Source organism: Agelaius phoeniceus, chromosome Z, assembly GCF_051311805.1.
Source record: "Agelaius phoeniceus isolate bAgePho1 chromosome Z, bAgePho1.hap1, whole genome shotgun sequence".
NCBI lineage: Eukaryota > Metazoa > Chordata > Aves > Passeriformes > Icteridae > Agelaius > Agelaius phoeniceus.
Genome location: NC_135303.1, coordinates 25,890,181 through 25,902,717, shown reverse-complemented (window position 1 = coordinate 25,902,717; position 12,537 = coordinate 25,890,181). Strand labels below are relative to the sequence as shown.

Genomic DNA, 12,537 nt, shown 5'->3' with positions numbered 1-12,537 from the left:
ATGGTTCCTGTTAACAAACCCCACGCAATTCTCTGAAGTCCAATTCAGAACAATTTAGCAATTTTGCTGTTAGCACAGACCAAGAAAATACTGCTCAGTTTGGTGTTTCCATAGCTTAGTGATTTTCATGTGTGGGCATCCATTTCAGGAAATAAAATAGGCAATAGATGGAAAATTTAATGCCAATTTTTTTCCTTGAGGATTTCCTTGATCTTGTCATCTTGCCAAATCTTGATGCTTTGTAAGGTTATTTTATTAGCCAATAGGTAAAATATAAACTTACCATGATAGTCATATATATATATATATATATATATATATATATATATATATCTACTTGATAGTATAAAACAACATTTTTATAAATATTTATCAAGTTTTCTCCCCTTTATCTTTCTTCCTTTATCTACGCTGATCAGATTCTCTGCATTTGGGTTTGAGAATGTACAGCTGAACAAGAATTCTTACAGGAGCTACTATGTACTCGCTTGGTTTTTTTTAAGCCTTATTTTATCAATAAGCCTCCTTTTTCCCTCCTCTGCTGAAAAAGTTGGTAGGTTCCTTTGGTTGAGCAAATTCTTGGCTTCCACAGAAACCTCTGGATTTGTTAAATTTCCTTATTTGTTAAATTTTATTATTTTATTATGGGAAAATCCTAGTACCCAGGAAATGCAAAGGTAGGAGTTTAACTTTCTATTAATAAAACAGCAAAAGTAGTTAGGCAACTTTTTGACCATAGTCTACCCTAAAACAATGTTTGGGCATGGAAATATGAACACAAGGACATCTTCATGCTGCTTCTGTGGCAAACACATTATAACAAAATTATTTTATCCATTTCCATTTAAATTGTTATGCTGCCTCCTTATTTGTGTTTTGGTCTTATGTAAGGCATTTTCCTCACTGGTGGAAAGCAATCACAAAACTCATTTGAGAGATATTTACTGGATTGCAATTAATTTGAAGCACTTTTCCCACCAGTGGAATAATCAAATTTCAGGAGATTTTATAAGCTTTTTTTAATGAATGGAGAATGTGTTTTATTCCCATGTTTTAGGTGGCGTTTAATGATTACAAATAGATGGCATGTGCAGCTTCTTGATTCTATTTATTCTGGCAAAATAAATCTGGAGAATTTATTCTGACACAATAAATCTGGAGAATTTCCAGCAATAAATGCATTGTCTTTATCCCTAAGTTTTAACTTGTTATTTTGTTTTCTGAGAGTTTAAGTCTCTTTTTCCATTCTCTTTTTTTCTTTTTTCTAAATTGTTCATGGTTTCACTCCTGACTGCATTCTGTGACAGTGATTTTCTTTCCCTTTTGCTGACTTCCAGTTTTATCTCCTCAGTTGTACTTCAACTGTACTTTGAGCACACAGCATGAAACTTAGAGCCTGTCCTGTTTCTTCTGGCACTCTGACAGGACATCAGAATCCAAGCAAATATGAGAAATCCTCTAGAAGAATTGGTGTCAACAGCTTCCATAAAACCTTCATGTTTCTTGGCTCTCCAAGACTGCTTTTGTCTGGGCAGGGCTGTTTATTACTTTATAGCAATCTTCAAGGACATCACTGAAAGAGCTCTTATCCCTTCTCATAAAACTGATCCAATGCAAAGAATCGATATAAGGTTAATAACATTCATTACTGTATCTTTGGACCTCTGGCCTTGCAGATTTTTAGGTGATTGGTTATCAATTGAACATATGATGACTGTGATACTCAGAGAAATTACCTAATTTTCTGTTTCTTAGTGCAGGAGTGCTTTCTAGCTTCTATCAAATAAGCAATCCATCTGCACAAACAGAACCATCCACTTGAAAAGTCACTCCAACTCCAGCACTTCTGCACACATCTGAGGAAAATACTTTGCCCTTGCTAGCATGATACCTGAGATTTTCACTGTCTCTACTCTCTGTTTTTTATGACAGATCTGAGTAACCTGTTGGGAAGAATTCATGCACAGAAAACAGTGGATTGCTGGGCAGGTTATTCTGCAAAGTGCCCAGGAGCTCAGCTTCTGCCCTCAATGCCAAAGCAGTGTATTGGCCATGAAGTCCTAGGCACATACTCCTCTGTCATTCCCAAAGATCCAGGTTCTGCAGTTTAGATAGAGTCAGAGTGATTGTTTCTTTCATGTAATATTACATAGAAGAAATACACTCATGGGTTAGTGTGTGTGCTGGAAACGTATCTCCAAGTTAGTGGAGCAAAGCCTTCAGATCAATGCACTTTGGTACCACTCCACAGGGATGGAGTAACTTCTTGATCAAGAGATTTTGTAGTTCCTAGATTAGACACTTCCTGAAGCCTCTTATTTCACTGAAATATGAACCTATACTTCCTACACACATGTATCTCCTATAAACGTCTGGAGGAAAATTAATGGGAATTTGGTATTTTCAAAATCTGTCAGCTTTACAGACACAGCCAGGAACGGGAAATCATAGATGAATTCTAAAACTCTTCAGAAAAAGAGCAATGAGTAGCCATTGGAATAAAATTAAGACAGCAGCACATTAAGGCCTTCAGCCTTCATAAAGGTAGCTCCTCTTACACTGCACACCAGCTTTTACAGTTAATTTTGTTCACCCACTCTTTGACACGTGATACATAAAAGCATACATTCCAGTCATACAGGCAATAACACTTTAGCATGAAGTTAAGAAAGAGCATTGTCCATTCTTTGTGAAGGCTTACTTTTAGCTAGCAGCATTATCTATCTAAGAGAAAAACATGGTTACCATGGCTTTATTGGAGTGGCCTCCTCCCTGGAACTCAATGGTTCCAAAGGCGTCCGTCGGGCTGAGCTGCGTGTGCTTGTTGATGGACCACTTCTCCGACTGGATGTCATTGCGAGCCAGCCTGGTTTCACTTTTCTCATTCTGAGTAACGGAGGCGCTTGGAGGCTGTCCAATGTGTTGGCCTGTTAGACGCCCACAGCAACACCTATGACATTAAACAAACAGAAAACCCGCGTCATGTGCGTGTATAAACTGGACAGGGAAACAAACTACACAAAGAACCCAACCCCTTTTCAGCTCTGCTGATCCCTTTCCTGAAGCCTTTACATATGGAAGTAACAAAGTATATATATTACCTTTTTTTCCCTGTGTCTTGTTTACTTTGGACTCTCCTGTATTTCAAAAAAATCATGCTTTGTTCTAAAGATGTACAAAATGAAATTAAAGAACATCTCTTTTCTTCAAGTAACATCAGGACAAGTAATCAGCTTTTGCATGGATTTGCACAAATTTTAAATTGCTAGTTTAATGCATCTATTTGCTTTTGACAGTGTTGTGTGTCATGTATCCAATTTAGGTAAATATCAGTGCACTGAATATTGAGCTAAGAAGATAAGGAAATTAAACACAGATGCTGACACACCCTTGATTTATCTTTTTTCCTTATGAAATAAGTTTTGAAATGTAAACAAATTGTTCCCATAGGAATCCATCACTGCAGATGTAATTCAAACACCTTCTGAATAAGTTTACAAAATATTTATATCCGTATCCATACTATGCATACATATATAGAGTCACTTATTTTTTAACCAACTTTCATTTTTCATACAAGTAACATGCAATTACCTATGGGGGTCTTTGGTGCTGGGTATGATATGGACACATTCTCGCTTGTAAAATGCTCTTTCTATCCATGATTTCTGTGCCTAAAAAAGAGAAAGGAAATGCCTTGAGCTCTGTTTTTGTATTATATACGACCTTTAGTACAACTGTAGAAAAATTTTAAATAGAAGAGGAAATTTCACTGACTCTTCAGATAAGCAGTGCATATTTTGCAGAGGGCAAACATTCCATTAGAATTATGTTTCCCTTCTAGAAGTAAGCAACCAACACAAGGTTTTAATATTCTTTTCTTTTTCACTAGCCAGATGATTTCTTTGCTATTACCATATTTTCCTAACAGAGGAAGAAATCTCTGGAGAAGAATTAACTCAAACTCTAACCTTTCTGCATGGCAGAAAAAACCCTATGCTTACTCACTAAAAACACCTCTGTTTCCATATCAGTGATACAACTAAGCCAGCTCTAATTAAAAAAACCTACAACCAGACCAACAAAATTACCTGAAACATTTTTACACTAGCACTGAGAGTACTGTTTAACACAGAGGCAGAAACTACAGTTTCTATGTGGACACTTAAAAAAAAAAATTCTGTTTTTGAAACAAGACACAAAAAATTTTAACATATTTAGTCAGATGATTGGCAGGTAACCTCCAAAATAGTAGCTATGGTTGTTCATAACACTCAAGCTCCTCCATCACATATTCACAAAAAAAGCAGGAAATTTCCTGCAACACAGTCTTAATTGTCAGATACAAAAGAAGTCTTTTCAAACAGAGAGATGGGTAGGAAAGAAAAAGGGGAAAGAGAAGAACAAAGGCAAAACAAGAAAGGGGAGAATTTCAGAGCTCTGAAATATTTTTAATTATCTAGGAAATCCTCACTCCATATAATATGAGCTCTCGCAAGCTCTCTAAAACATTCACACACATAGAACTTAATAAGAAAATTTGAAGCTTTCCTTTGAAAATTCGTTTAAAACAGATTAACTTAATACATTTAAATAATAAAATTACCCACTTAACTGCACAGCTTAAACAGAACTATAAACTATGGACTAGGTAAAAATTATCTGAGAATTAAGTAATGTGAAATGAACTCTAAACAATTTAAAGGAAATATGAGCATTTTTCCTTTATGAAAGGACAACTTTTGAAATTGCCTTTGTAACTAACTGATGTTAGTTTTTACTAACATCAGTTAGGATATAAAGGTAATACCTACATATTACTTTAACTAACTAATGTTACATGACTGTCTAATGTTATCTTCTTGCCCACTTAATCTGTATCCTGTTTTCCATGTTTAAAACCAGAACCGTCTGCTTCTGAAAAATGTGAAATTACTGTGAAGTAAAGAAATTTCTTGGAGTTGGTGAATGTTACTAGCACAAACTATAAAATAACATCATAAGAATTTCTAGCTATGTCTACTACTTACCAGTCCCAGTATATAGAATTTATTCTTCTGCTTTTTACAGAGAAAATAATTCCTTGCTGGATCCAGGTGCTATTTAGCAATATTTTATATTTAGTCTCCATACATTTTTATTTGAAAAATCTGCTGGACTTAATATCTTGTAGGAATAGCAGATACCTAGGCTTACTTTCACAGTCAGGAAAAAAACCCCAAACTTAAATAAAACTGTATTTTACTGGTTTTTCCCATGGTAGCAAACAGAAGGTCAATGTGTTATAGAAGGTTGGGCAAGATATATTTTGTTTGAACAAAGTATAGTTAAATAGAAATTCTGAAAGCTATAAGAGTTATACTTCACCTAAGAGAGACTGCCTTGAGATTTAATTTATTATAACTTCTGAATATCCTTTATTAAATATATTACTGTTTTCATCCTTTTCTGCAAACAATTTCCCATGGTGAATTTCCTGGCTACATAGAAGTAATGTGTCTTTTCTAAAGGTGGTCACTAGCTAAATTATCTCAAGTTCCAGTATGAAAAGATGCCATAATAGGTACTTCACTGAAATTTTTTCACTAGATATAAAAGCAAGATTTCAAAATGCAAGAAACTGACATTTAAAATTTATTTTCCTACTCTTTCTCTTTTTTTTGCAAGTGGAAAAGAAACACAGCTACATTAAAAAAAAAGTTAATAACAAAAAAAAAAATTGTGTTGGAATTTTCATCACGCTTCCTCAAAGTTAATATTGTAAAAATAATAGTCAGGTTTAAGATCTTTATTCGTATCAGAAAAAGATACTTTCCAGCTTTTGGATCTCAGACAATGTACTCTCCTATCCGGCAGAGTTATGATGACAAAATATGTGATTTACTAATCTCATAATTTCTTGTCCTTCCAAATTTAAAAGAAAGCATCTGGTTGCACTGCCGCATGCCAGTTATCTTTCTGCAACAAATAGAATTTGCAATGAACTATAAAGCTCAGAGATATAATAAATTATACTACTTGCTGTAGAGTCATCATAACAGAATAACTTCAGGAAATCAATATATTAATAACTAAACTGTCTGCACTAAATTCTCACTTATAATGCAAATTAGTAAAGTAATAAAAAGTTTAGAAGACTATAGCAAAGTATTTTCGAGGCTAGTAGAGCAAGAAGCTTATCTTCTCTTTCTCTTCAAAGACTCCTTCAGTAATGGTTAATGAGATAATTTAAAGTCCATAGTGAATTCATAAGGTACACACCATACTCGAATTTGGTTTATTCATAGTTTAGCTCTCCAGGTGAGTCTCTCTTTTTATTAACCTTGCTGCAAAATCCCACCAAGAACATTTTCTTTCTCTCTTTCCTTTACCTGGGTATCATTTCCTTGGCATTTGAGGTTGTCCCGGAGCAAGCCCTGCTGCCCCCGTTTCGTCGCGCCCAGTCACTGCTGATAACGCGTTTGTGCCCGGCCCTGCGCACGGCGCTCGCTCTGCCCACAGCACAGTGAGCAGAGGGAGAGCCAGCAGAGCCCTCGCACCCATTAGCTGCTTGGAATGTGCTGCTGTGGGATTAGCCTTGTTAAGGGTTCACTGGGCACTCACCCATGGCCCCACAACACCGCTTGGTTTGAACATCTAATCTGACGCCAAAAGAAAAACAAATCCCTTGAGAACTTGGATTTAACTTTAACAAGGCACAAGCCTTGATGGGCTTTTTGTCTCCTCTCTGCTTTGTCCCTGAGAAAGCGAGCTGGTCAAAGTGTGATAAGATGCTCTGAGTTCTTAAGTTTGACTCAGGAAAACCAATCCATCAAAAGAAACACTGTACTAAGCTGGAAAGATCTTGAGAACACAGGAGAAACTGTTAAGCTCCAAAGAATGAAAGCAGTGTGTTTATTGGGCAACTGTGAGAAATCTATACACAGTTGAAATATATTGCAAATAATCAACAATAGCATTTTCCTAAGGAAACTGGAGTTTTGTCTCTGTTTCCCACCAAAACTGCTGTACTGTAGTGCATATAACTTTTCATAAACACAAACCTTTGTCCCACAGAAAAAAGCAGCTGCATTGTTTTCATCATAATTAAAAGCTGGTAACTTTAACCAAAAGTCAAATATTAACAAATCTGGGGACTACTTCTTTGCTGTGCCCTCTTGATATTCACACGGATGAACAACCTTTTCATATGAACATCTTAATTTTTATTTTAGTGCCTAGCAATAACATAGGTTTAGTTACTTACTTAAATGTTTTTGACACATAAAGTATTTTGACTCTTAACCCCCACCACCATATTTACATTAGCTCCTACATATGCTACATCCCTTCCTTTCCTTATCATTAAGGTGCATGAAAAATATTCTGTCCACCCTTGGTAATGATGAATACACAAGCTCAAATCTGTTCTGCGTGCGCATTAGCTCTGATGGGCCCAGAATGGGCAAGGCTGAGAATATGTATCAACTTTTAAATATCTTACACTATCACACATGTGGAGAGCTTCTGCTAGGCTGGCTAATCCATGAGATTGCTTTTGTCTCTTGGTTTCCTAAGTTTTTGGGTAAAATACATACATGTGTTTTGTAAATATTAATGTATATATTAAGAATGTAGACACACACACACACACACACACACACACACACACACACACACACACACACACACACAAACAGACATTCTTTTCCAGCAAACCTGTGAGGTCTCTGAACCAGAGATTGTGTGCTTATCTTGTCAGATCTCTTAAACACAGGATTGGACCAAAGATGGTCTGTGGAGATTGATAAAGGTGAAGTTGGAGCCAGAAAAGCAGCTAGCAAAGAGTTCAGTGAGGTAAAAAATATGATGGGGAGTCAGCAGGTAAAGACAGCTTGCTTTTTAACACTAGGGAATTTGGTTTGGTTGAGAGAATGGAGAAAGAGTGAGGCAAAGAAAAGAAAGATCTAATGACTGAGATAACTAAGAATCTCCATTGACTCTGAAGTGAAATTTCAGTATTTGAACCTGACAAAATTATGGAGATTGATCCTGGATTCAGGTTTCAGCTTGCAGAGTAACATGGGGCAAAAGCCACATCTTTTGTCTTAAGAACAATGGTTATATTAATTCTTACAGTGGCACTAGGACATTTTATAGGTAGGGACTTCAGAGCTGGCATACACAACTCATGCTAAGGTAATTACAACTGTCTTTGCTTATTTAAAGATGCATTAACTTAAGACTGTGTGGCAATGAAACCACCAGCAGCATACTTATTTCTATTTTCTGAGGCATAATAAAGAAAGAGCCAGTACACAGAGACAGGTATTTGTTTCAATATTGTACAACTGCAAAATAGTGCTTTCAGAGCGGATGCTGCCCATTTAATGATAAAATCTTCCACCCAACTCACTGTTTATGAAACAAAATATTAAAATAGCAATTAGCAATTAACTCAGTACTGGCTGCTCATGGGACATGACGGCAAATACTTAAAAAAGTTTCACTGGGGAAAGAGAAGTGTTTGAAGTCTTTCTCTACTTTGCAGGGAGACAGAGAAGCTGGACAGGCAATGGAGTATTACTGAAACACATTACAGAGAGGATTAGAGGAGGATATGGTGACGGAGCAGCATCAATGCTATGGCAAACTGATGTGATTAGTATTCCTAAATCAAATGGGAAAATTCCACTGTCTCTGAATAACAACCCGATACCTGAAAATTTCTATAGCTATATTAGACAAAGGAGGGCAATGCTTCAGCTTAACCATATTACAAGGTGTGCTTGGGACAAATTTCTAAGCCTCATTTCAACACTGTGCAATTATAAGAACTATAAGCACTTTTATGTCATTCTTGAAGCATTAGGAATTTACCTGTCTGAACATTAACTCAGGAATCATTGGGCTGTCCCAAAAGATTTAATTTTCTAACAGAAATTTATTGCTAGTAGCCCCTTAGAGGCTGGCAATCTGACCTTTACCCACTAGAGCTGTACTTATGTATGCTTTGTTCTTTTTTTAACAAGCTTCTCAAGCACTTTATCACCAGACTTGTTACAAAAACAATGCTGAATTGTCCTGAAAACCAAGTTGTATGCAGTAGAGAATAGGAGGGCATAGAATACTGTCATTTACTGTTACAGTATGTTACAGAAATTATCTCCTAGCATTGTTTACCACAGGTAATTTTTATATGGTACTTAAAAGAAATAAAGTAATTTAAAAACAATTAGGAGCTTTTCATTCAATGGTTAATGATTTAGTAATTATATCTGACATTTTTCTAACTGCAAGGACGCAGAAATGAAAATGTTATGTCTTTGCTAATGCTACAGTGGAAATGTGCATTTATGCTTTATATAGACATTATATGGAAAAAGCATATGTCACTATTATCCATGCTATGACAATTTGACAGAAATCTTAACAGATATTTTAAAAAGAACTTGGAGAATGATTAGATCCAGAATTGGTGTAGACATTTAGGTTCCTACAGGCTTCTTAAGATCTGTAGAAGTGTAAGGGGAAAATTTTAAAGAAAATGTCATTAAAATGAAGGATATAATGTAAAGAACACTTTCAAAAAGTGTTTTCCTTTTATGCATTTTAACATATGAAAGGAAGAATGAAGCCTATCAACTTAATTCATGAGGTTTCTTGAGATACATATTTATGATTTCACGAAAGTTGCTGTGAGTTTAAAATTCTTTAAATAAGTAAATAAACCCTTTCTAATAAGAAAGATTTACTTGATCCCTAAACCTAGACAGGTTCATCTATACCTCTGTTTGATCCTTACCAGTATCATAAATAGAAGACAGGGACAGGGAAAACACATCAAATGTGTATATTCCTTTCCCCTAGGACTTCTTCAGCTAACAATTATCCTCTGCTCATGGACTTTCTGCATATTTGTGATTTCTACATGCTCTGTAACTCTTAATGGGATTTCTCCTACCAACTTGCCTGCTGATTTTTTCCAAGCTTTCAGCTTCTTCACCTCTTTCTCCTTGCTGCAGAGGGAAACACTTCCTTCTGTTTGTTTTGAATGTGACTCCTCATACTTTCCCATTGCAGAGAGAAGCATTGAACCCTCAGTTCCCGCCCATCCTCTTCATACCAGTCATGGTTTTCAAGATACCTTCTGAAGTAATTTTTTTTCCCCAGATTAATAATTTATCAAGTATCCCCTTCACACAGAAACCGTTTATTATCTTTTATCATCCTTGCTGCCCCCTCTCCAAACCTTTTTCATCTTGATTCTTCTTCTGGGAGGAATCAGAGCTGCGCACCAATGGTGGCCTGGCTACAGATTGCTGTTGTGGCAAGTGGATATTCAGTAGTTTGGTATCTATTTCTCGCCTAGTAACTCTCATAAAATATTGATTTTGTTTTCTGGACCATCACAACTGAGCACTGTGGTATACCTTCACAGAAGTATCTGGCTAAACCCCAATACTTCCCTTAAGTGTAGTAAAGAATTTACAATATTAATGGTGAAGAAGAGCTATAAAAATCAAGCTGTTTTAATCAAATCTTTGTTACAGAGCAGTAATAAACCTATATGATGTTCTAATTCATGTCAAATGCAGCTTAAAAATCATAATAAAAATGATATAATGCAAGTCTGTAGCTGCAAATACATGACTAGAAAGCAAAACACACAGGAAATATTGTTCTGCCAGTCATTGCTGATAGATTATTTATCTTTTAAACTACTAAGCTTGTTTCTGGATTCTAAATGAGTACAACATTATTCCTAACTCTTCAAACTAAGGAAAGAAAATACCTTTCACATCAAGCAAGGTCTATATACTGTCTAATAAAAATCATGAGGTTAGAATGCACACGTAGGAGTTATGCACTGAATCTAATTCTGGACTGAACTAGTCATTCTACCTCATAAATTTGTGACAGCTATAACATTGTCTGCTTTTTCATTAGATTGAGGTGGTTTTGTTAGCCACTGTGTGGGTGATGAGCTGATGAAGGAATTAAAATTAAATTGTATATAGCTGCATGAAAGGGCCTGAACAAATGAGGATTCCAGATGTTCCCCAACCTGAAACATTCAACTGAACCAATTTTGTGTCCCTGTTCACATTTCATCTTATCTAACATGCTGTGTTTACTCCCAAGACCCTCTGAGCCCCCTGAATAATGTAGTCCCACAGGCACCCTTTGTGATAAGGCTTTGGTTGAGGCCATGGTTTCACCACCTCCAGCCTTCCTGGGCACATCACGTCAGGTGTTCTCTGACTGTGGTAAAACTTCAACCACATCTCTCAGCTATTCTTGTAACTAACTTTGTGTCACACACATCAGTGTGTGTCAACTGTGTTGGAAGCCTCCTGGACCATTCTTGACATCTTCATAATGCAAAACAAGAGTACTAAATTGCACAAATCCTGCACAGATGCAGCTATTTCATTTTCTGTCCTACAACCCGTGTTTCTTATTTTTCTTTTCCCAAAGCTTTAAGCAACAGATTTTACTGAATTCTAGGGAACCCTAGCGAAAATCAAGTAACAGAGAGATATGTTTCAGGCATGTGCCAAGCCCCATGTATTGTTTAGATTTCAACAGCCAAACGGTGGCATTGACAAGAGTATTTTTAATGATAGACTGCTTATATATGTTCTCTTCAAGAGATAATGTACATATTCTGAATTAAGTTATAGTATTTCTCCCTCATTTGACATTCAAATTTCATTATAAACAACAGTTTCAAAATTTCAGATGTAATTTTTGTTATATGATCCATTGTGACCTTTGATTTCAGTGACATTTGAACTGAAAATAAATGCACTACTTTAGCTAACTCCTAAATATTACAGGGAAATATTTAACAAAAGATGCTAGTGATTTATCACTTGAAACAAAACTAAGTAAAATCTTAGCAAGTCTTGATACTGTCATCAGATCTAAGGGAAACATTTCTAGCACATTATCAAAATATATCTTTTGACTTTGACTGAAACAGCTATCATTCACCAAACAGGATATTGAATGGAGGAAGTACAGACAACTTTTTAGGTTTGAGAGTTTACATTCAAATCTGACATTAGCACAAAGTGTGAATAGAGAAACATTCAGAAATATGATACTTAAGAAGAAGTAAATGCTTTATTTTCAATTTGTTGTCTGTACCTGCTCACATACGGTCAGAACAAAAAGAGCAGATGCACCTCAGGAAGAAGGCAAAAGCATCACTGTACAGGGGAAGAGGGAACAGCCCTCCAGCACCTTCAATAGCTCCTGCAGCCAGGAATACAGCAGCTCTTTCCCCCAAACCTCTCTCTGGATCCTCATATGGATCCTTCCACACAACTGCTTGAACAGCTGCTCCTCTCCTTCCACTGCAGACCTTCCTTCTCTGACTTGTCTGACACAATGTGAAGGAAAATATCAGAGAATGTCCAGAGCTGCTTGATAAAACTGCTGCCATGCAACCCTTAGTGATCTTTGATTTTGGGCAGGGGTAAGGCAGAAATCAAAAGAAAAAAATTATTCATTAAAAATATGTTCTTGCCAGTTGCATTAGCAAACACA

General features: G+C 36.1%; 1 protein-coding gene across 9 annotated transcripts in view; it reads right to left on the bottom strand.

The window, feature by feature from the left end:
* Positions 1–12,537, bottom strand: part of TRPM3 (transient receptor potential cation channel subfamily M member 3) — a 411,073-nt gene that overhangs the window by 130,311 nt on the left and 268,225 nt on the right. For all 9 annotated transcript variants that reach the window (XM_077171883.1, XM_077171878.1, XM_077171882.1 and 6 more), the window contains exons 2-3: positions 3,595–3,674; positions 2,746–2,950 (exon numbers count right to left, since the gene is read on the bottom strand). In XM_077171883.1, coding sequence (XP_077027998.1) covers positions 2,746–2,950; positions 3,595–3,674 — 285 coding nt within the window. The remainder of the gene's footprint in view (positions 1–2,745; positions 2,951–3,594; positions 3,675–12,537) is intronic.